We start from the raw sequence: 23,414 nt of genomic DNA on the forward strand, positions 1-23,414 counted from the left end.
CACATGCAACTCTCTCCATCCCCTATCCAAATAGAGCAGATGGATTATCACAGTCCAAGGAGATACATGTTCCAGGAAGCACCTGAGAAGGGTACAGAGCAAATCTAGTGAAGGAAGTGGCCAGGGAGAAGGATGTGCCTAGGAATATTCTCAAAGGTCACATATAGAGGCCTGAAGGTAGAGATGCATTGGGGTCTTGGTCCTGGGGTTATCCCACACCTGTTCTAAGCATTTGACATATTGAGCCTGTTCACGTGTCAAATCTTTTTTTCTTCAGCCATAAGAGATAGAAACTCCTCACTTCTTAATAAACTTTGAATTCCTTCCTGCACTTACTGTGCACGGTTCCATCCAGATTTCATAAAGCAAAAGTGCATGGACACGTGGGCGACACACAGCTCTGTTTATCATTCATCACCTACATGGTTGTTTTCATGTGATGATAAAGAAGGGTGTGTCAGACAGGAGTTCAGATATTTTCTGAGTCACCAGATGAATCAAAAACTCAAGACAAGCTTATTAACTTTTGCCACAGCTGACAGTTTCCAAAGCAGAAATGCTGAAGGTGTGGCCTTTGGGTCTTTGTAGGAATCTATTGGGTTATAATCAGAAGCTGCATGTTTGATATCAGTTGCACATCATGGACTGAAGTCATGGAACAATAACATCCTTGAGAGTTTTGGTGCAAGTGATATACTGAGTCCTGCGTGCTTCACTGAAATAGCAAATGGGAGTAACATGGCCCCTGGATTCAGTTTTAGCATGTCACTAGGTTTTCTTTTCAGCTACTAAAGATCAACAAGCTGCATGGGCAAACTTGTTGGTTCGGTTAAGCTGTTTCTAAGCCCGCATTGTGTGATATGCATATATAAAGGATGCAGACATGTTATGGCAAAGCAGAGGCACATTTCAAGATACCCTACCTAATGTGCAGTTTGCAGCCCATTCTTGTATACCAGGAGAAAATCACTGGGCACTTCCTCAGAGCAGGTTATTGTGGGCTTAGTGCAGCTCATGCATGCAAGTCCCCTCCCCGCAGTGTCCACACTATGTTGTCTTATCACAGTGTCTTCCCATATACCCACTGTTTAATCTGGATTTACCATTTCCACAAGTGGTCTTTGTTGGATTTTCTACAGAAACCATATCTCTGGATTAAATGGAAAAATAAAATGGGAATGAATTTTGATGTTATATGGATGTATGCTCCATATGTATGATCCATAGGTGCCAACTCTATAGGGCTGAGGATACCTCAGCCACCTCCAAATATATTGGGATGGGGCAGAGCCCCCCAGTCTTGAGGGGCTGGGCCTTGTTGAGCCTACCTATGGCTGTGGCTGGCCCTGTTAAGCCTCCCTGAGGCTGTGGTGGGCCTTGTGGCCTCTACCCGCCATGTGACATCACATGTGTGCATCATGCTTGTGATGTTGCGTGTGTGTGTGCTGGGCTCCCTCAAAGTTGGGTGGAATCCAGCACCTATGGTATGATTAGCACCAAGTCCATGGTAAACTGCCTCATGGATAGATCCCCTTGGGTAAAGAGGGCCCGGCCAACTTCTCTATTATTAGAGCTCACAAACTTGACCCCTGGGGTCCCCTTCCTACTCTACAATTCTATGATCACTCCTGTGGCAGGAATTAGTACTTGATCTTTCTCCAACAGCCATTTTCCCAATCAAAACCACACCAATCTCCATATGTTTTCCCTTCAGCAGCATTCAAGGTGGAACTCTGTTGGGGAAAAGCCACTAGGGTTGTTTATGCTTAATGAAGAAAAATCAGTGGGGAAAGGTATCCTTTTGCCTCTGTTCCTTTACTTAAAACCATAGCTGCTCAAGGCTCATTTGGGGTGGGGGTGGGGCGGGAGGAATTATCTCCAGTTCCATGTAACAAGTGATTTGCTCATTAGAAATAATTTTCTATTGGTGATTAAATTAGCTGCCCACAAAAACTTGGACTGTGTAAATGTAAGTGACAATTAGAGTTTATTAAAGATATTTTTTGGTAAGCATAGTGAATTCAAAGAGGAGAGCAACACGGTCACTTTTTAAAGTGCTGAGTTATCAATTATCAACACTTTTCCGATTTCCTTTTAAGGGATCTCTACTCCCTTTGAAAAAATCTTGGAAGTTCAAGAATAAATAGGCAAAGTGATTCATAAAATCGGCACTTTAAACCGTTTGTTGCCAAGAAACACCTATCCGGTTTCTTACTCATTGGGCTACAAAGGATGATCTAAATTTCTTCCTTGGAGACATCAAACATGTCTGTAGCTGAGGAGGCATATTGGATATGATGAGCACCACAGAGAAAATGTTATGAATAATTTCTACTGGGGATCAATGAATAGGTATTACAGTACTTGCTCACTCAAGTTCTGATTGCCATAAGGATGCCTTCTGCAGCAAACGAAAATGAAAGTAATTCAGGTCACCGGTGGAGGAAAGCGGGTGCAGGGAATGCGGTGCGCACCGGGTGTCAGCCGTGAGGGTGGGTGACATCCTGGTGCCACCACCCCCGCTTGCTGCGCAGGTGGCACCCCTGGACTCTCGCTGTGCGGGCGGCTAGCAGAATCCCCCCTCCCCGCTCGCCGTGTGGGTGGAGGCAGCTAAGGATGCTCGCCGTGAGGGCGGCTAGCCCTGCCCCCACAAATGCTCTGGGTGCTGGGGCAGGTAGCTCTGCCCCTGATTCAGGTGTGTATCTCTCTTTGAATACAATTGTGCACAGACATATGGGAACCTTGGCCTAATGAGGTTTTCTAGATTTATGGGTGCTGGCATTTAAATGTTCACATACAGGCATGTATTACTCCCATATACTAGATAGGTTTGCTGCAGAAAACACTGGTTTAACACCAGTGTTTCCTGCCATGATAATAATTTGTAGTGATATGAATCCTATGTACGCTGAATAATGTACAGGTAGGGTTGCTAATTGATCAGGACGAACTTTGGCTTGGCAGGTTATTGGTATTTTTGTGTAAAACAACCAAACTTGTCTTGGTTGCCAGCTTTGTTTGAGTAAACCTGGAATATTTCTGAGTGACATTGTGGTGTAGTGGTTAGAATGTAGAAGTAGGAGTGAGGAAACCCAAGTTCAAATCCCCGTTCAGCCATGATGTTAATTGGACAACTATGAGCCCTTCGTGATTTCTCAGCCTAACCTAGCCAATAGTGTCCTTGTGAAGATAAAATAAAGAGGCTTCTTGAAGGACCCTCGAAGTGTCCCTATTTTCCAGGGACATCCCTGATTTAGAGAAACTGTCCTTGTTTCTGTTTTTTTTCTTGAATGTCTCACTTTTCCTTAAAGGTAAAGGGACCCCTGACCGTTAGGTCCAGTCGTGGCCGACTCTGGGGTTGCGGCGCTCATCTCGCTTTACTGGCCAAGGGAGCCGGCGTACAACTTCCGGGTCATGTGGCCAGTATGACTAAGCCACTTCTGGCGAACCAGAGCAGCACACGGAAACACTGTTTACCTTCTCGCTGGAGTAGTACCTATTTATCTACTTGCACTTTGACGTGTTTTTGAACTGCTAGGTTGACCGAGCAACGGGAGCTCACCCCGTTGCGGGGATTCGAACCGCCGACCTTCTGATCAGCAAGTCCTAGGCTCTGTGGTTTAACGGACAGCGCTCACTTTTTCTTAGGATGTCCCTATTTTCATTGGAGAAATGTTGGAGGGTATGCAGTTATCCGACCGCCCAAGCTGTCTGAAGACAATCCTGTATAGGGAAAGGTTTTTTAAAAATGTTTAATGTTTTATTATGTTTTTAGATATGTTGGAATCTGCCCAGAGTGGCTGGGGCAACCCAGTAAGATGTGTGGGGTATAAATAGTAAAATTATCATTATGGAATGGGACGTCTCTATTTTCATAAGAGAAATTTTGGAGGAAGGATAGTCTACAGAGCAACAATAAAGGTCAGCAGCATCATTGACACTTAGTGTGTATACTTAACTGTAGGAAGTGCATTCACCGAAAGTTACTGAATCCAGCCTCAACTCATTACTACAAATGCCTACCCTACACCTATAAAAACTTTCCCAGGCCCAAAAATCAGTTGCTATGGAAACAGCCACCTGCAATACACCGACACTGTTCACATGCTGCTCTTATATACAAAGTAGGTCTTCACACTGAGATTTCCCCTCGTACTCTGCATCAACTGATACAGCTTCCTTATTAGGCAAAATAGAGTAGTCCATCATTTTGTCTCACAATGGCCAGTCAGATGCCTATGAAAAGCCCACAAGCAGAACATGAACGCATCCACACTTTCTCCACTTCAGCTCCCCAGCAACTGAGGTTCTGATCAACTGGGTTCCCAGCAACTGTCTGCGATACTGAAGGTAAATGAGAGTTATCATGACCAGGAACCATGCTGAAGTTATTAACTGTTCTATAGACACATCTGCCATAATGTACTTTGCTATAATATGGATGATATACACCAGGGGTCAGCAAACTTTTTCAGCAGGGGGCCGGTCCACTGTCCTTCAGACCTTGTGGGGGACCGGACTATATTTGGGGGGGGGGGAATGAACGAATTCCTATGCCCCACAAATAACCCAGAGATGCATTTTAAATAAAAGGACACATTCTACTCATGTAAACACACTGATTCCCGGACCGTCCGTGGGTCGGATTTAGAAGGTGATTGGGCCGGATCTGGCCCCCAGGCCTTAGTTTGCCTATCCATTATATAGATCAGTGGTTCTCAACCTTCCTAATACCGCAACCCTTTAATACAGTTCCTCATGTTGTGGTGACCCCCAACCATAAAATTATTTTCGTTGCTACTTCATAACTGTAATTTTGCTACTGTTATGAATCGCAATGTAAATATCTGATATGCAGGATGTATTTTCATTGTTACAAATTGAACATAGTTAAAGCATAGTGATTAATCACAAAAACAATATGTAATTATATATTGTGAAATATTTATTTCTAAATGAAATTTTGTCTTGAAGCATGGTGTAGCATGGGTAACAGTCTTAATATAACAACAGTAAAGTACATTGCTCTCGGCAGTACCCTAGGTGGCAGGGGTACAGGAGGGGCTGGGGGTGGAGAAGCCCCCTCTGCCGTGTGCGTGTATGCACACACACACACACACACACACACACACACACACTGGACTACCATGAGGTTTGTGGTACGGTGAACCGGCCCACCCCCCCAAAAGAGCTTGCTGACTCCTGGTCTTAGGGGACCCCTGTGAAAGGGTCGTTTGACCCCCAAAGGGGTCGTGACCCATAGGTTGAGAACTGCTGATATAAGACCCACCTGCTGCAAGTGTTTAGCTGTGTAAAGGGCATTCAGAATTATTGTCTCCACTATGACATTTCAGCAAGAATGCATCAAGATGCTGTAAAATATGAGGCTCCCTTCTACCACACAGGAAGTTCAGCTACATGGGGGGAAATGGGGAGGAAACACCCAAGTGCACAGAATCGTTTATTGAGATTGCAGGTGGAGGATTTCCTCCCCTTTTCTCCAGCATATGGTGCCTTTTCTTTTTGGTTGAACTACAGACCTTAATTGGTCCCTTGCAGGCCTGTGCCTGTATAATGGTGCCTCCTACCATGTCTCCCATTTCTTACAACAGGATTAAACAGATTCTTGAAGGGGAAGGTGGCAAGCTGCCACGAAGGCTACATTGAAACTCCAGCTGGGGCTCAGAGACAGTATGCCACCAAATATCAATTATCTGCAGAGGTCAGTCCTCTGCTGGAAGGGCTGTTCAGTCCAAGTCTGATTAAAAAAAATATCAATAAAGAACCACAGGAAGAAGATAAAGAACAATATGAAGGGAGAAGACAGGGTGCTGAAGTTGCCGGTCAACGGCTAGCACAAAGACAGGACGTTGAGCAGGCACACAGATAACCTGGTTACAGTCTTCTCTGGTATGGTGAGGCATACTGTATTTCAATTTATTTTCTAGTCATTTCTAAATTTGCATATTTGCATATAAATTAGCATATGCAAATTTTGTGTAAATCTGCGTCTTCTTTCGCCCTGAATTTGGGGGATATGTAGCCTTTCCTTTTGGCGCCTATTACCAGTTGCTTTTGTCTTCAAGTCATGTTTGTAGGCTACTTCGAGGTCCCTGGCTGGCCACTTTGGGAAACAGGAGGCTGATATTTCAAGTGGTTTGCTTGTTTAATCAGGTGGTTCAGTATTTCTATGCCCTCTCAAGGTGACTCACAAAGAATAAAATAAAATGATAAGAAAGATATAAAATTATAAACTAAAATGGTTTATAAAACACCTCAACACAGCCCAACAGATTCCCATGAAAGAGTTAAAACAATTTAAGGCAGAGAGTAGCAACCATTTAAAAATTAGCTCAGCATATTTCAACTAAAAGCTGATTGAAACAAAAAGGTCTTCAAGGCCTCTTCAAAAATACACAGAGAGAAGGGGTCAAATGCACAAGGCTTGAGACGGAGTTCTACAAATATGGAGCCACTACGGAAAAGGCCCAGTTTCTTCAGATCACGGATCTAATTTATCTTCATAGCAGGTCAGGCGGAGTCACTAATGAGGGGCACTGCCATGTATCTGACCTCTCAGCAGCAGAGTCACTGCTACTTACTGGGAGGGAGAGGGTGAGGCAGCAGGGAGGTCCCGACTCTGCTGATGTCTCACAGGGTCCTAACAACTCTGAAGCCAGTCTTGAGGCCTGGGCAGGTTCATATGGTCTTCCCTTCAAATAACCTGGCTCTATACTATTTAGGACTTAAGAGTTAAATACCTTCAAATTGGGGCCAAAAATGAAAAGGTAGTCAACCAGTACCTAACCCCAACTAGCTGCATTCTGCATCAATTAAAATTTCCAAGCCATCTTTTAAGGCAGCTTCATGTAAAGCACATTGCAATAGGCTAGACTGGATGTATTTGAGCTTGTAGCTTGATGTGTTTTATTTCAGCAGTTAAATTTGATTCCTGGAGGCAGACTTTTTTTTTTTTACCCGCACTGTGTCAGATAATTGATAGGGTGGAGTAAGGCAAGAAACCATCACACACCTTTGTCAGGACTTGTTTAGGAAAAATGTTTTGGGGAAAAGAACATACGTGTTTGGGGGGCGTGGGGTAAAAGACATTAAATACAAGTCAAATTCAGCATTCTCTGAGGATCACTCAGTCTGAGAAACACCATACTGCTGAAGGAGTGCTTTATTCAAGGACTTGTGGGACAACATCTGGGATCTGGGTAGAAAGCAAACAATAAGGATTACGAACAGAAGCACTTCAGGTATGTAACACAAGACAAGGAAACACTCAGAAGGGCGCCCTTTTCTACTATAATTCTATCAGATTCTTTGATTGTAAAAAAGGGGGAAAGTGTGTGGAGATAAATCTCAGGCAAAATATGGGCCAAAATAGCTGCTTATTCTATATTAAGAAGTCTAGTAAATATGCTGTAGAGACTGAGTATTGAAACAGTTTGGTTATGGGGAAAATAGGTTTATAATTGGCATTGAAAGAAAAGCTATAAGTATACAACTTAATAGCAATACTCTGAAAACAAGCCAAAATAAGCATTTCCTCTCACATCTGGGTCCATGTGGTCCAGTCCTGTGGATATTTACTTGAAAGTAAATTTTATGAGACTTACTCCCTAGTAAGCATACAAAAGCATTGCAGCCTTATTAGATAGGCATTCACAAGATTATGGTTATAGCTGTCGATGGGTATGGTATGTCAGAACCCTGGAAGAAAAACTGACTAATGCATTTTTCAAGGCAGAGGGACTGTATAACCATCATTACAAAAATGTACTTATTGTGTGGTAGTTCTGTGGTCGATGTGTGTGGATCCTGTTTTTTGGGTACACTGAACCATATCTCTCAAAAAATGCTTGCAGTTCCTTTGCAGAAAGGAATTTTGTGTTGTCTGTGAAAAATAACAATAGATTCAAGCCACCTTCATCAGCAAGGAGTATATTATCAGGAATCACTGCACTCCTTTGTATTCCTATATATAATTAAGTACCAAATCTTGAGTTATGGACTTTCAAAAATTAGCATCATTATGAAATGGGAGTTTGTGGGTCATTATTAATTCTTTACATGGTATTATTTCATGATTCAGTTGTCTATTTTGCTCATCTCTGCTACTATTTTGGTTTCAAACCTGGACTATGGGTTTTCAGGTCCCCCCCCCCATCTGCAAAATAGTATTTAAATATGTTCATCAACACTGATAAAGCCTTTGCTAGATTCTACTATAGAGGCAAACTTTTCAGAAATCTTCTGAAGTTAAATGCTGAATTAGTCTCCTGGAAAATATAGGAGTAAAGAACATGATTAAAAATTAAGCTGCTCTGAAGAGCATTGTGACTTTTATGGTGTTTCAATAGTGGCTTAAAGGGCCCAGAATGAATTTTCTCTACCTATGGGATAACATTCCCTTCTTCTGAAGTGTTAAGGGTATGACTGAAAAGAGAATATCAGAAGAGACAATCTCAGGTTAGGGAGCTGAGAGAAATACTGAAGAAGTGGAACGCACCATTCTACTTCCATTCACAAATTCTGCCCAATTACTGTATTTAGAAAAATGCATAAATATACCCTCAGGGCAAGTTAACTATTGGCTCCCGGCATTTTAAAAATCTTGCTTTCTTCTGCAGTGTGTAGTACAGATCACTTTACTGAGCTGGCTGGGTGTGTTGTACTGAACATATTCCTTATCCTAAGGACATTTGTTTCCTAGAGGCATGCATGACACATCTTGCTTGATCCTGCTCCCTACTTGTGGTGCATATATCAAAATTCAACTAATCTAAGGGTGCTTCCACTTAACCTGCCTACTGAACAGTCATCCTGATTTGTTTGCTGGGAGATCAGATGGCTGATGCCTCAAACTAAGTGTTTTTCCAGCTTTGCAGTGCATTTCCTTGTCACGCTCCATATAACAAAAAAGTCTAGTTTGGTGATGTATTTTTTTAAAAGTTTGTTGCACAAGACCTCTGAATCAACTAAAATTGTGGCACCTTGATGCCACTAAGTGACTGAATCCCACCTCAAAATGCCAACAACATGGAAGTGCCCAGTGTTAACAGGGCAGGAACTGTGGTTATGGTTTCTTTAGAAGCATGGACCAGATTCCCCCATATTCTTTTCTGGCCTCTGAAGATTCTATCTTGAGCAGCCTATTCCAAGTTGCTTAACTTAGGGGGTTTTTAAAGCTGAGTTCTAAATGCCTGACCAAATGAATACTTTCTGTGCTCCTGCTCAAGTGCTTGAATACATCACTGGGAGGGCAGGAAGGGTCTGAGAGAAATCCAACTTCCCTCCGCCTTGGGGCATCTGCATGATGAGCATGAGAAGTAGCTGAAGGGACCACACAGCCATTGCTGGTTCTCTGCCAGAGTTCACTGGTAGCTGGGTGGAATGGCAGGAGCTGACACAAATGGAATCATACAAGTGGCTCAATGGGAGAGCATATGTGTTGCGTGCAAAAGGTCACAGGTTCAGTCCCTGGCAGAGTCTCCAGGTGGGGCCAGACTCTTACTTGAAACCCCGGCAAGCACCACTCAGCATAGACATACTGGGACTACAGCAGGATCTGACCAGTTTAATGTAGCATGAATATCGTCTGAGCAGCAAGCACTATTTGAAATTGGGGAAGGCCTTTCCCTTTGGGGCTGCTGGGATTTTTCACCATCCCACTGTAATGGACACTATGCCTCAGTGCTTAAGTCCTTTGGCCATGTTATCTCACTGAACCAATGCCCAAGACATCTAGAGAAAGCCACACAGACTACCCCAGTATTGCTAAATACACCAACTGGCAGCAGCTGAAGATGGCAGAGATTGCACACAAAGCATAAGCTCTACCTGTGAGCTATGCTCCTTCCCTAAATTGCTGCTTCATTACCGCAGTATCAACCTTGCTGTTCATGCTTGCATTTTGCAAGCAATCACTTGCTTTGGATATAATTATATCACAAGTCCATTAACAATTATTTCTATTTGAAGAACTCTTATCAAGATAAAACAATAATTTCCCTTGTTTCTTTTAGATCTTACGCCTATTTCAGATACCTCCTGGTGTATTTTTTTGCTCATAAGTTTTCCGTAGTTTTTGTTTTATACTATGCCCTGATGCTACAAAAACACCAGTATTAGTAAGAATACTTAATTAGCAAAACCATCTTAAAAGAATAATGTTTTGCTCTGGTTTAGTTATAATTGTGAATACCTAGAATTAACATAATTTAACTTTTGTGTTATGCCACACCCCATGGCAGCCATTTTGTGTTATGCCACGCCTCCTCTCCCTCCATAGTACAGTGGTACCTCGGGTTACATACGCTTCAGGTTACAGACTCCGCTAACCCAGAAATAGTACCTCTGGTTAAGAACTTTGCTTCAGGATGAGAACAGAAATCGCGCGGCAGTGGCGCGGCAGCGGCGCGGCGGCAGCAGCGGGAGGCCCCATTAGCTAAAGTGGTGCTTCAGGTTAAGAACAGTTTCAGGTTAAGAATGGACCTCCGGAATGAATTAAGTACATAACCAGAGGTATGACTGTAGCTATCTTTGTCTAGTGCCCCCAGCACTCAGAAAATTCGAAATGTGTCCACTGGTCCACAAATGTTGGCAACCCCTGCCTTAGTCCAACCTCCTGCTCACTGCAGGAAAGTCAGAGCTAGAATGTCCCCAACAGATTGCTGTGCAGCCAGTCCTGGAAGACCTCCAAATTTCACTTGTGATCCTTAAATCAGCTCCTTGGGCAAATGCAGCATTTTCAGTGGCAGGATATATAATAGTTTTTCTTTGGAATTCCCTCTCCTTTGATGTCTTATCACATGATGGGCATCCATGTGAAACACCAAAAGCAAATGTGCCAGCCTGCCTCATTTCTAGTCACTGAGATAATCATCTCTGTACCCCAGAGGATGGAACAAAAGAAAGCCTTGCTAGACTTCAAATTCCTGCTGTCGTCTTAGATATTTGAAGGAATGGTACACAGGACCCCAAAGCAGTGGCTAGGCTACTATAGTAGCTTAGCTGTGAAAGGTAAATTTGATTGATAAGTGATATCAGCAGTGCTGGAAGATCACACAAGCCAACTGGAGCAGTTTCAGCGGCTAAAGTTGCTGTTCAAATCTGGGAAACTATAGAACAAAGGGGTAATTAATGGACGGACCTGATTTTGTTCTGCTGTTGGTGTGCTACCAAAGTTCCCTGTGGCTGCTGTAAGGGGGTTGTTTTTGTCTGCAGACTTCTCCACACCAGAGCAAAAAGTAGACCCCACCCCAATGTTGTCCTGGACCTTTCCCCCTTTAAATGTGGACTTTTTCAATCCTAGCCATTTTGGCCTTTACAAGGATTGAAAGACCATGCATTTAAAGGGGGAAAGATCCAGGACAACACTGGGATAGGGTGGACATTACTGGGGAGAAAGGCAGTATAGTGTGGACAAGCTATATGTGTATATCTGAATTCTAAGTGTATGTATGAGAATGTTGATTTTTATATGAATTTCTAATGGTATAGTGTATTTATTTTGATGCTTTTAAATGTAAGTCTCTTGGAGACCTTGATAACAAGTGATAACAACCTAATAAATACTATTTATTTGTGTGTTTTAACATTGATAATCTGTACTTTCATAAAACATATCAAGGTGGCTTATAGCATATAAAATACAATAAAAACCAGCCTATAAATTAGAAACAGTAATAAATGGAGTAGAGGAGATTTCTGGGTTTTTTTTGTTTTTTTAGATTTTTTTAGATTGACTAAACAAAGCAAAATCTTTTTCTATATTTCAAAAAGTGAAAATCCAGACACAAAGTTGGCCAAAGTTGTTGAGCTTTTTCTAGTTTTGTCCAAGGCTATTGAGCTATTAAGGAAATTCATCAAAATCTACACTGCTGACATTGGGTACATCCAGATTTTCCTGGACATTTAAGCAATTTTCGCCTGGACACTGTTTCCGACCACTAAATCCTGGCTGTGTCTGGAAAATTCTGGATGTATGGCGACCCTAGTTTAAATAGTGTGAAATGACAGCCTTACGATTTGATTGCTGTGACCCAGGGGCCAGTTGAAGAATAATTTAAAGGACAGTAACACTGCATTGTGTCTTTCCTGGGATTACTGACCAGTCATCACCAGACAAATACCATAGAATATATCTCAGATGGGAAACCTGTGGCCCTCTACATATTGAATTACTACCACCCCTGACCATAAGCCATGCTGGCTTGGGCTGATGGGAGCTGGAGTTCAAAACATCTGAAGGGCCACACTTTCCCTGTCTGGGTTAGAGAGTATGCTTCTCAAGTAGCTTTGAGTCCTATCGCCTTGATTTTTGTTGTTAAATTACTTGGCAGCTTTAAAATACTTGGAAATGTCCTCTTTGGACCTCTATGGCAGGAGACTAGAGGGAGGGGTCACGATTTTTCTGTTCACAGCATGCATGACCAAATGCCATCTGAAGTTTACTTAATTGCATTTTAATCCTTTATGTCACGTAAAGCAAGGCTCTGCAAACCTGTGGTCCTCCAGATTGTGTTGGACTTCAATTCCCATTGGCCTCAGCCAGCATGGCCCAGTGGTCATGGTTAATGAGAGTTGCAGTCCAGCAATATCAGGAAGGCCACAAGCTGCCAACCCTCCTCTAATGAGCTTAGAGAAACGTTTGTGGTTCTTCTCCTCCCCACCATTCTAACCTCACAACAAACCTGTGAGGTAGTTTGGGCTGAGAGACTGTGACTGGCCTAAGGCCTTCATGGTTACGACTGGCCCAAGATGTTTTGCTGGTTGAGGTAAATGACACAATGGCTCCCCCTTCCATGCTCAGAAGCTTGGCAGTTGAATTGTGCATCAACACTCTCAACAGGAGAGCATAGCATCCCCTATTGCACCTGGGGGTTGCAACAGGCTGGTTGTGTTTGTGTGTGCTTGCAAGGCCATGTGGCACACATAGCTTTGATCTCCATCAGAGGGGAACGGCCAGAGGTGTGGCTAGGGGAGCTGTTGCCTTTGCCTGCCAGTCTGTGCTGCTCTCCACACTAGCTGCTCTCCCAAATCCTGAAAGCCAAGGTCAAGCAAAAGAAAGGAACATGCAAAAGAAACTTTAGCAAAACAACAGAGGCTGAGAGAGTGAGGCCAAGATGCCACCTCAAGCCAAAATCTTCTCATAGACTGGGTTGGGTTTGGCTCCAGGGCTCCATTGTTCCACCCGCCTAAGCTCATCTTTCAAGCATCTTCCTTCAGTGTCGGAGCTTGTTCATCATGTGCGCCAATTATGACTGTGCCTGTGATTCATGGTTTAAGGTGCTGTGGGTTTGCTGAAGTGCCTCAGGCATCCATTATCCTGAGGAAGAGGGCACAGCAGTGAAGAAAGAGATTTGGGTGGATTTAGACAAACAATTAGGATGGATTTACCCTGAGATGAGACTCGCTTCATGTGCAAATATTTTCCTCCACAGGAGCAGTATTTGTCTAGGAAAAAGGACACAATATAATCCCAGTTTTATATTGGCTCATGCATACATGCAAGGCTGCTTTTGTAGGCATCTTTTTAGCCAATGTGGCTTGAGAGGAAATTCCTTCTTTAGTAGCAATCAACCAATCGCTGAGCATGAGTAAAACCACTTTCAAAGTCATCCCAAAGGCAAATAAACCCTCTTCATGAGTTCACTGAGGCGTATGTAGGTGGGCGGAATGAAATTGCACCCACACCATACATTTAAAGCACTTTTACACCACTTTAACAGTCATAGTTTCTGCAAGGAATAATGGGAACTGTAATTTACCCCCTCACAGAGTTATAATTCCCAGCACCCGGAGCAAAGTACAGTTCCCAGGATGATTGGGGCAGAGGGAGGCATGTGATTTAAATGTTCCTTACTTTCACAAGTTCAGCAGATGATAGCAGATATGTGCCCACAGTTATAATAAGTACAAAGGGTTCTGTGGTCCTACAGGACCACTGCTTCCTATCTACTTGAATGTGCAACAACAGACCTCGTCCCTTCATAAACTACTTTGCTCCCATTTCTTGCCTGTTCGGCACTCCTCTTTTTATTATACCCTTCAGCAGAACATATGTTCCACCTTCCTGGTCTCTTCCCCCACCTAATAGGGAGTCATTGTAGTTTATTAGGGGGAAAGTAACCACTATAATTCAGAAATCTGAACGTTCCTACCTTTTATTGCCAGAGGGGGTGGCAAACGCTAAACATAATTGCAAGCTAAAATAAAAGATTTATGTTGTTGTTATTTTGCCCTTCTTCTTGTAGGGGTTTGGGGTAGTGTACAAAACTGTTAAAATGCAAAAATGTAAAAATGTTATTGAAAAACCTCAAAAAGCTATGTATCTGAAAACAGGAATCTCGTTGAACAAAGAACACTACCAATACGGCTGGATCCCAAGGACAGTCATATCCCAAAAGTGCAAGCAAACAAATCTAGAATATTTTTACAGGAATATTTTCAATTTTGAGGCCTGGAAACATTTGAAGAATAAAGCTGTGAACTACTGTAAATCTGAGCAGGGGGAGATAAACACTGGCTAAATATTCCTGAGCTGCCACTAGATGACACTGTTGCTTCACCGACTAAAGCAGTTATTTTTAAAAACAAGTTTCTACCTTTCTTCTACTTATTAGACCCCTTTCCAGAACTTCAATGAAATAATTGTGAATTTAGGATTTTAAACATTATAACACCCTGGGTAGATTACTTCAGAGTATTTTGTGAGGTGGGGGAGAGGTCAAAGAACACAATACCTGTGCCAAATGCCTTTCTCTTGTGAGAGGAATCGGATTATCTTAAAAAACAAACACAAACTAAACTTCTAACTGGCTGAGCACTTTCCAGTCTTTATAAATCACACATATTCTCATCAAATAGAAAAAGGCCTATGAAATGGTCCAGGAGGGACTGTGTGAAAGTGTGCAAAGAGCACATCTTAAGCTGCTTCTTAGCCTAGCATTGGCTGAGGAGGGAGGAAGGGCCTGAGTGGGACCACTATAGCAAAGTAGCCAACGGGGGTCAGGAATATGTTAACCTTTGCTCTTTCTCTTTGCCTTCATGTAGCAATGATATGGCCGCTGTAACAAAGAAAAACAAGCGGGATGGAACAGAAGTCACAGAGAGACGTAAGTGAAACCTTTTCTAGGAATAGATGGTTCTTTAAGTTGATTCCCACAGACATTGCAGAGGTAAAAGTTAGCATGCAGTCATTTCACCCTTCAATATCTACGTGGTTCAATGGTCTTCTGACATCATTATATCATTTTTAAAAAGGCTTATACATAATGAAAGGTTCATTATGTGGCAATGGGATCTTAAAATGTGAAGGCCCTTACTGCCTGAGTATTGGGACAGAGGAGTCATCTCAGGGTAACACTTCAAAGAAAAAAGTTCATGTGAATTGGCCCCATGGTTGGGACCAAGTGGAACCTCCCGATTATTTCCCAAATGGAAGTTTTGATATAATAAGCCAACCTTGCAAACCAGGTTAATAGCAGCTTAATACTATATGCCATTTCAGAAGCATTATATTGCCATTTTCAGAGATGGTTTCGGCTAAATATTTCACAGGGTCTCAGGCAATTATCCCTGCTGTATACATCCTTTGAAAAGTTATCTCTCACTATGCCTTCATAAGTATCTCACCTGTAAAAAATCGAGTCCTTCTCAGAATTTCCAAAATGGTTTCCATGGGCCAGAAATGAATATTCAGAACAACTTTCAAAAGGAATTTGTTGGTTTGAATTCAAGACTCAAATTCAGCTTAGCAATTTTGAAAAAAAGAGAAGAAGTCGTGGCCACTTACTTATCGCCCCCAAACAGGGAGAAAAGTGAGCACAGATTTGCATTAAAATTGCCTATGTATAGATGTGATTTTAGAAATAATGCTGTGATTTGAAGGGAAATGCAACTGATCTCACCACAGTGGGAAATAGTGTGATCAGGTGACCCGTGTACCTGCTCAATTTGCTATCCAGATGCTAATGATTGAGGAGCAGCATCAAGGTTCCTCTGTAAATGAGGACAACCTATCCCATGGATTTATACTTCTCTTCTCTCTCTCTCTCTTTCTTTTTACAGTTATTACAGAAACTGTTACCACCAGACTGACATCTCTTCCCCCAAGTAAGTGGTTGCTATACAGAATTCAGTATACCTGTTTCTGCATGCATGCATCTCAGTTTGCTTTGTTTGTGCTTCTTTGTCAGAAGCCCCTCAAGTGTTTGTGCCACTGAGCTTATAGATCAAAGCATAACAAAAGCACCACCCTACTTACGGTTGCTTTTCTGAAGTTGCCCAAGTTACAGGAAAGACATGGATTAAAAATAGCAAGAGACTTTGTACAATCTCTCTGTGCATGAGAGTTCACTAGGCCCATAGGCTTGGCTCAGAAGAATATATGGAACAAAATCCAGTTAGATCATATTATTTCTGAGCCAAGGAACATTGCCAGTAGAGGGTTGTTGTTTCTAAATATCAATTGGTCCCATTCTCCCATGGCTTTTGTATGACCTCGGCCCGCATTGTCCGTGATGATGTAACTTCCCTTCACACTATCAGCCTGGAAAAACCTGGGTGGGATGGGATGTGTTGACTAAAACAGCTGTTTGAGTTTGATATCGAGCACCTTTGCTGACTAACTTTTGGCCAGCCACACCATCTGTGGTGTGGTTTCTTTACCAGAGTAATTGTAAGGAGTGCTAAGCAGTGATAATAGCTCTTGATCGTACAACTCTTCTGACTAGGGTTCTAGCCTTCCCTTTCTCACTGAAATGTAATTCTCATTTCAGCTAAGTAGATTTAAAGTGGTCTGTTTTCTAGCACTGAAGCTGTGTTGCAAGTATGACACATGTGAGTGTAGGCAGGGGGACCCACCTAGACAGTTCAAAATTGACCATGCGGCAGCCCTGTTCTTGAGAGGAATTAATCCAGGCCACTTTTCCTCAACCTCGTACTCTCTAGTTGTTTTGAACCAGTGCTTTTCTTCTGGGGGAATGCAGGGGTACGCATACCCCTAAACATTTTGTGAATCTTTGTACTTTTGTCCGTTTACTATATTTATTTCCCCCGATTTGAACTATAAAATGGTGATTTTCTTGAGTCAAAATGAGAGTACCCCCTAAACATTTTTTTTTTACAAAAAAGCACTGTTTTGAACTATAGTTCCCATCAGCCCCAGCATGTTTGGGGAAGGCTACTCTAGTCTTACATTATTTTTGTGAAATTGATCATCATCATTCTATTATTAAATTCTGCCCATCTGACTCTGTTGCTCCAGCCACTCTGGGCAGCTTCCAGCAAAATATTAAAACTCAAGAAAGCATCAAACATGAAAAACCTCCCTGTACAGGGCTGCCTTCAGATATCTTCTAAAAATCATGTGGTTGTTTGACACCATACATGTGAGGCGTGCTCATGTTGTATATGGCCCCACTGAAAGGCCCCTATATTATTCCGCAGTCCTCTTTTCTTGCCTTTTCCCACCCACAGAATCTCATGTTGTGTTTACTTTGACAGAAGGAGGCAGTACCAGCAGCCTCAAATCAACGGCTTATAGTGGAGGAGGTGGAGTGGAGAAAAGGACATACACCCACGGCAGCAGTTATGTGACAGCCAGTAAGTGGTTCTCAGACTGAAGGGAAAGGGAAACAACATAAACGAGGAACATAAAAAGGTGTGGGGAGAAAGGACAGAAGCTTACAATTCAAAAGCGACAAGTGCTGTGTGTATGTGTGGGAGAAGCATTCCTCCTCTCAGCTTTTGTGGAACTACAAGAGGAGGGAAAGAGTCCTTGCCCAGAGATGCCCTTTAAAATCTGGAAGCAGGATCCTTTTTTGTGGTAAATGGTGGGAGTTTATACAACTGGTGGTTTTTTCTTCTTCCAGGAAATATCACCACACAATTATATTTCCTTGCAATCTCCTGTGGTTCTCTGTCTTTACTTGGCGCTTCTTCTTGGGCTCAGCACATGGGGGTACAGAGGAATAAAATAAAAACAGCTGCAAATAAACATTAGTTTATTGTATAAAGTTATTTGGTTTGCCTTAGAATAGCCTTTCTGCAGAGAACATGGAAGGCATCCATTTAGACACCCAAAGGAACTGCCCACCCGCTGCCCACTGGAGAACTCCAAACAGGCTGTGTGGGTGTGCCTTGATATTTTCTTCTGATGAGGCCGACAGCACTGCCATATTCGAGGGGGCATGGGCAAAGAGACCTTTAGGGACCCTCACCTTGGCTATGCCCTTCTCTCCCAACATGCCACCTGGGATGCTTGTCCTGCCTTCTCCCCCAGTGCTCTGCCAATCTTGTTGCTTTGCTATCTTCTCACCCACCTCCACCGCCCTGGTCACTGCTCTCTTTCCCCTTTCCAGCAGGAAGACAACCCATTTTCCTTACCAAAAAGGCTCCAGCAATAGCCACCACCTCCATTTCCCATGAGTTCCTCTTTTTCCTGCAGACACTCTGGGGAAATGAAGGCGGTGGCTGTTGCTGGAGCCTCAGCAAGCTCTTCACTGCAGAGGGCACCTTCTGCCATCATTGCTGGCAGTCATTTGAAGACCCCTGGATTGTAGGGCCCTGGAGCCCCAAAGTCCAGCCCCAACAGAACCACTGGAAGGTAGCCTAGACAGGACAGACATCACACAACTTCATGAAACTCTATAAAACCTTCCAGGTGTAAAGCTCTCCATAGGCCACACACACACCTCCTAGAAGGAGAAGTAACGCCCCTAGTTAATTAACATGGAACACATTAGCGTGTTTTCTTGTAACAGTCCTGATTGAAATGGCTTTTTGCAATTTCCCTAGATACTTTAGGAATCTATATTGAAAGTATGATGCTCACAGCCACATTAAAAGAGCCAGAGCAGTTTGAGTTAATAAACTCTTGATGTTTCTGTGTCTTAAGTCTGTGTGTTCCAAGTCAGCGTAAAAATTGGAGAGCAGGGCAGAGGAGGGAAGCAAAGGCTTCCTCACAAAAGTTCATTGTTCTTCAAACAGTTTAATGGGGAAGCCACTGAATGACACCAGATCCAGAAGTACAAGCAAATGTATGAGAACAGCCCTCTTCCTGGGATTACAAAGGGTACATTCTCTCTTCATAATTTGGAGCATGGCATTCACCCAGTATTCACATGACTGCATCATGTTAGATCACAGCTACCCCTCTGCTTTTGGAGATCTCATGAAAATCCAAGGACAGAAATATATGCAGTGACCAGGACTTTTGACAAACCACATTTTAACCACACTATTCCAAGTAGGATTTGGGTGGGGTTTGATTTAGTTTGCATTTAAAGGCAAACCTACCTAACTCACAGTTCCTGAAACAATATGCAAACCAAGATACACTCATCCTTCAAAATCCACACTTCAACAAACTTTGCAATGTGTAGCAAACCACACAGACTTTTTGTGAAACTGAAATACTCCGTCAATGTCATTGACTTCTAAAGGCTATGGCTTGTATTCAGCGTAACTCTAAGTAACCATTCCAGCAGAACGATTTATACTTGTGCCATGGGATTCCCCCTCTCTCTTCTCACACACTCCACACGTGCACACAAACACACACACAAATCTGCTCTGGAGGGTTAAGGGAACCCCCCAGAAAAGATTCATATGTCTGTGGGAGGAGGAGCAGGGTACAGGCCTGTTGTGCAAGTGTAAAGCCTTGAACTGACGGGATTGTTACTTAGTGCTATATTGGATGAACGCCTGTCGCTGGCTGAATGGAAGATGGAGAGGGGTTTACGACCATGTGTACAAACCAGCCTGCTATGCAAAGGTTAAACGTTTGCTGGGTCCACTTTTGTCTTTGGCTCAGCCAACCCTGGCATTGTTTCCCTCCTTCCCAAAAGTTGCCCAATAGCAAATGTGACCCTCAAGCTGAAAAAGCTTCCTTTTCTAAGTAATAAATATTAAATTAAAGACTGGACTGTCATTTCCATCACAGTCTGGTTGATTGTACATACATTTTAGGAGGTTTTGTTTCATCTGTAGGTGGAAATGCTAGAACGAATACCTCCTCTTCCTCCTACAAGCAAGCCATCACTCCTTCTTCTACTCTTACCAAATCACCAGGCTCAACCTTTGAACGAAAAACCTATTCCACTCGCCATGCAGCATATGAAGGTATCATAGTCTCAAGGAAACTAAGGGGTGCACAGATTAGGTTGGCTAATTATTCAGCTATCCTAGAAGCCTGTTTCATTTGCACAAACTCTGGCTTACAGGGACCTCACAAATGTGCTCATTCCTTCAGAGAAGCTCGTACCCACTCTGATCTTTCCTGGTCCTAGCTGACCCATTTTTTAAAAAAATTTTTGGGTGGCTGACCCAAATTTTGATTTTTTGCTTAACCATTGTCTGTAACCATATTACAAGCCTTGGCTACAGATGGTGTTTGAGGAGGAGAGACCTTAACTACAATCCCAAATTACAAGCTAAGCCAAACTTTCGGTTTAGCTGCAGTGCTGTGCTTAAAGGACCAGAGAAAAGCAAAGTGGGTGTAAGCTCCTCTCTGGGATCCAACACAATTACGTGGTCTCGGGACACCATGGTTTGGCTTACCGTGACATGTGAACCTGGCCAGTGTATACTTGCCCTTTACAGTACTTCTGCTACTTTTGACCCTTTTGTTATTCCAGTGAGTCACACCCCATTGTCATATCTATTCATGATCCTTTTTGGAGTATAGCACTGTAATCCTTTGTCTAACATAACACTTTCGTCAGCAGTGATAATCCTCTCTCTGCACTTTGCCAAGATCATTTCCTGACTTCTCATGCAGACTAATCAATAGATCTTCCACATACGTCCTCGGGACACCTTTTAATTCCAGAGAAAACTACAGGATACTCTATATACCACGATGCTGATACGTTATACTATTGAAATCCCCCTTTCCATATAACATATGCAGTTAAATTTTAATATGAAATCTTCTTGTTTTTTCCCTGCAGGGAGCTCCAGCGCAAATTCCTCTCCAGAGTTTCCAAGAAAAGATTTTGGTACATTTCTGTTATTAATACTATAAAGGCCAACTTGAGGGCAGGTGCATATTAAATGCCTTATGGTCAGGGAGTTCAAAATGTTGAAAAATCACTATACTCTTGCACTAGAATGAATTATGGAAATGACTCAGATTTGAGTATATTTCTTAGCTGTCATGTTTCCATCTGGTGCAGAGCTTTGCATTTAGAAAGAAATGGAATCTTTCTAATAGTTCTGGCTTTAGTAGATAAGAAGCTGAAATGCATGTGTCTAATATTTGGGGATAATATGCAAGTGCCTGATCTACAAAAGTAATGGGCAGCACAAGCATACCCCTTTCCCACTCCATCTCTGTTGTGCCAGAGTCCCAGGAAGCTGAAAGAAGCCTAAGAGCCAGTTACTACTGTACTGCCAGTGCTTCCCATTCCTGGCTGAACTACTGCAATACAGATTCAGATCAGATCAGGCCCTAGGAATCTGGGTGGCATCGGAGGGGATAAAGAGTGATATAGGATCTCAACCCCCTGTCACTGGAAGCATAAATCATTCTTCCAATGTTTTCTAAGGATGTGTACACATATTATACATTTAAAGCAGGTTATTCAAAGAACCTTCTTTCCCCCAAAGAATTCTGGATTTTCGTCAACCTTCTCATCTTCATCACAGTTTTTCAAAATAAAATTCAAACAATTGCATTTTCCTTGGTTTTCACAGGTTCCTCTGCTACCAGGGGGCGAAGCCAAACTCGTGGTAAGATATAATATACCATACACTTTGCAGAGATCCAAAGAGTTAATTTGGGCATGCCCAAGAGTGTGTGGGCATGCTAAGTGGTTTTTTGTTTGTTTGTTTTGAAAGCTTTTTTCTTTAAGGCCAAGTCACAAAAGTTTTTTAAAAAGTGGTTTGCTATGATGAGGCATGGCAGGTTGCTACTGTGGAAAGCAAAACTTTGAAATGTCAGCACTTATTATGTAAAAGGAAAATTGGGCTGGTGGGAGGTCTAGGAATGTAAGTAGAATGCAGTTTTATAAAAGTTGCTGTCACCATTGCATTATAATAATAAACTCATAAAAAATGATTAGACAAGCCATGGTGTAGGAGAAATTAGTATTCTGTTCCTATCAAACTTTGCTGCATGTGGTCTAAATACTGACAGAACATACCACATGCCAAGCTAACAACCAGCAGCAATGAACCTTTTTCATGCCAAAGGTGTGTACAGGGTATCCAGTTACCATTACCTCTCCCTTCACAATGAGCCTCTTCTTTCATTTTGTCTTGTACAGAGAGTGAAATTCGAGTGAGGCTGCAGAGTGCTTCTCCATCAACCAGGTGTAAGTGCTTGAGCTATTTTTTGTGGACTTGAACAAAGGGTAGCTGAATCTCCGTGATTAATAATCCAGTAGTTGTAGTGATGAACTCTTCCTTTGACCATTCGGTAGCCCTTTTTTCCATGATGCCATCTGATATTTTCCTAATATCTGTTAGCCGGAAACTGTATAGGGGATGACAAAAATACACGAGGAGCAAGGATCACTATAATCCAATAAAGAAATTACTTGTGGCCTCAAGGGAAGAAGAGGCGTCCTTGATGTTGAGGTGGAGCAGCCAGAACAGAGACAAGGGTTGCATACACACTATATCTTTGAAGCACGTTTGAAACATGTTCTCCCGTCACCCCCTGAATTCTAGGCACTGTGGTTTGTTAAGGGTTGCTGGGAATTGTAGCTCTACAAGGGGTAAACTACAGTGTCCAGAAGTCTTTGAGGGAAAGAATATGCTTCAAAGATATAGTGTGTGTGTAGCTTTGGTCTGCACCATTCAGCTCTATCCATCTTCAGATGCATTTTTAAGACCCAAACATATAAAGCATACAATTTTCTACCAACATCATGCTTTTAATTTTCTACCTACATTGTCAAGTTTTGAGCTTAAGTCTCCAATATCTCTCTTCTCTTTTAGGGACAGAATTGGACGATGTCAAACGACTACTTCGGGGAAGTCGGTCAGCTAGTGCTAGCCCAACTCGGTCCCCATCAAGCACACTCCCGATACCTAAAAAAGCTGTTGTGGAAACCAAAATGGTGACAGAGAGCAGCCAATCAGGTATCTCATTGCTGGACCCCAGGAATTCCAGTATATTTCTAATCTATCAAATCACAGAATAAGGTGGAGAGGGTGGCAGGGGCTGCAAATGGTTGAATTTTTTTCAGGCCAACAGTGCAAGGATCACAGGATTGTTCAAAGGTGCATGCTTTTTCCTAATCTCCAAAAAGTGGAGTGAAGTGGCTTCAGTCCTTTATTTCTTGGCAATGATTGAGTGGCACCATTGCATGGCTCTTTTTTTTAGTTTCATCAAAAGTAGTTTCACACTAGGTATGGGGAACCTATGGCCCTCCAGGTGTTGCTGGGCT

General features: G+C 42.6%; 1 protein-coding gene across 2 annotated transcripts in view; it reads left to right on the forward strand.

Moving 5' to 3' along the window:
* The first annotated feature begins 7,102 nt into the window (after window positions 1–7,102).
* The window catches only part of COL17A1 (collagen type XVII alpha 1 chain), a 60,464-nt gene continuing 44,152 nt past the window's right edge, over window positions 7,103–23,414 (forward strand). The window contains exons 1-9 of one of the 2 annotated variants that reach the window (XM_081863376.1): window positions 7,103–7,262; window positions 15,067–15,128; window positions 16,084–16,128; window positions 17,521–17,619; window positions 20,008–20,139; window positions 20,970–21,017; window positions 21,715–21,750; window positions 22,287–22,334; window positions 22,963–23,106. In XM_081863376.1, coding sequence (XP_081719502.1) covers window positions 15,074–15,128; window positions 16,084–16,128; window positions 17,521–17,619; window positions 20,008–20,139; window positions 20,970–21,017; window positions 21,715–21,750; window positions 22,287–22,334; window positions 22,963–23,106 — 607 coding nt within the window. In that variant the 5' untranslated portion in view covers window positions 7,103–7,262; window positions 15,067–15,073. The remainder of the gene's footprint in view (window positions 7,263–15,066; window positions 15,129–16,083; window positions 16,129–17,520; window positions 17,620–20,007; window positions 20,140–20,969; window positions 21,018–21,714; window positions 21,751–22,286; window positions 22,335–22,962; window positions 23,107–23,414) is intronic. The other variant, XM_081863377.1, reaches the window with a different exon arrangement.

The sequence above is a fragment of the Podarcis erhardii genome, assembly GCF_964252035.2.
Source record: "Podarcis erhardii genome assembly, chromosome: 5".
Taxonomy (NCBI): Eukaryota; Metazoa; Chordata; class Lepidosauria; order Squamata; family Lacertidae; genus Podarcis; species Podarcis erhardii.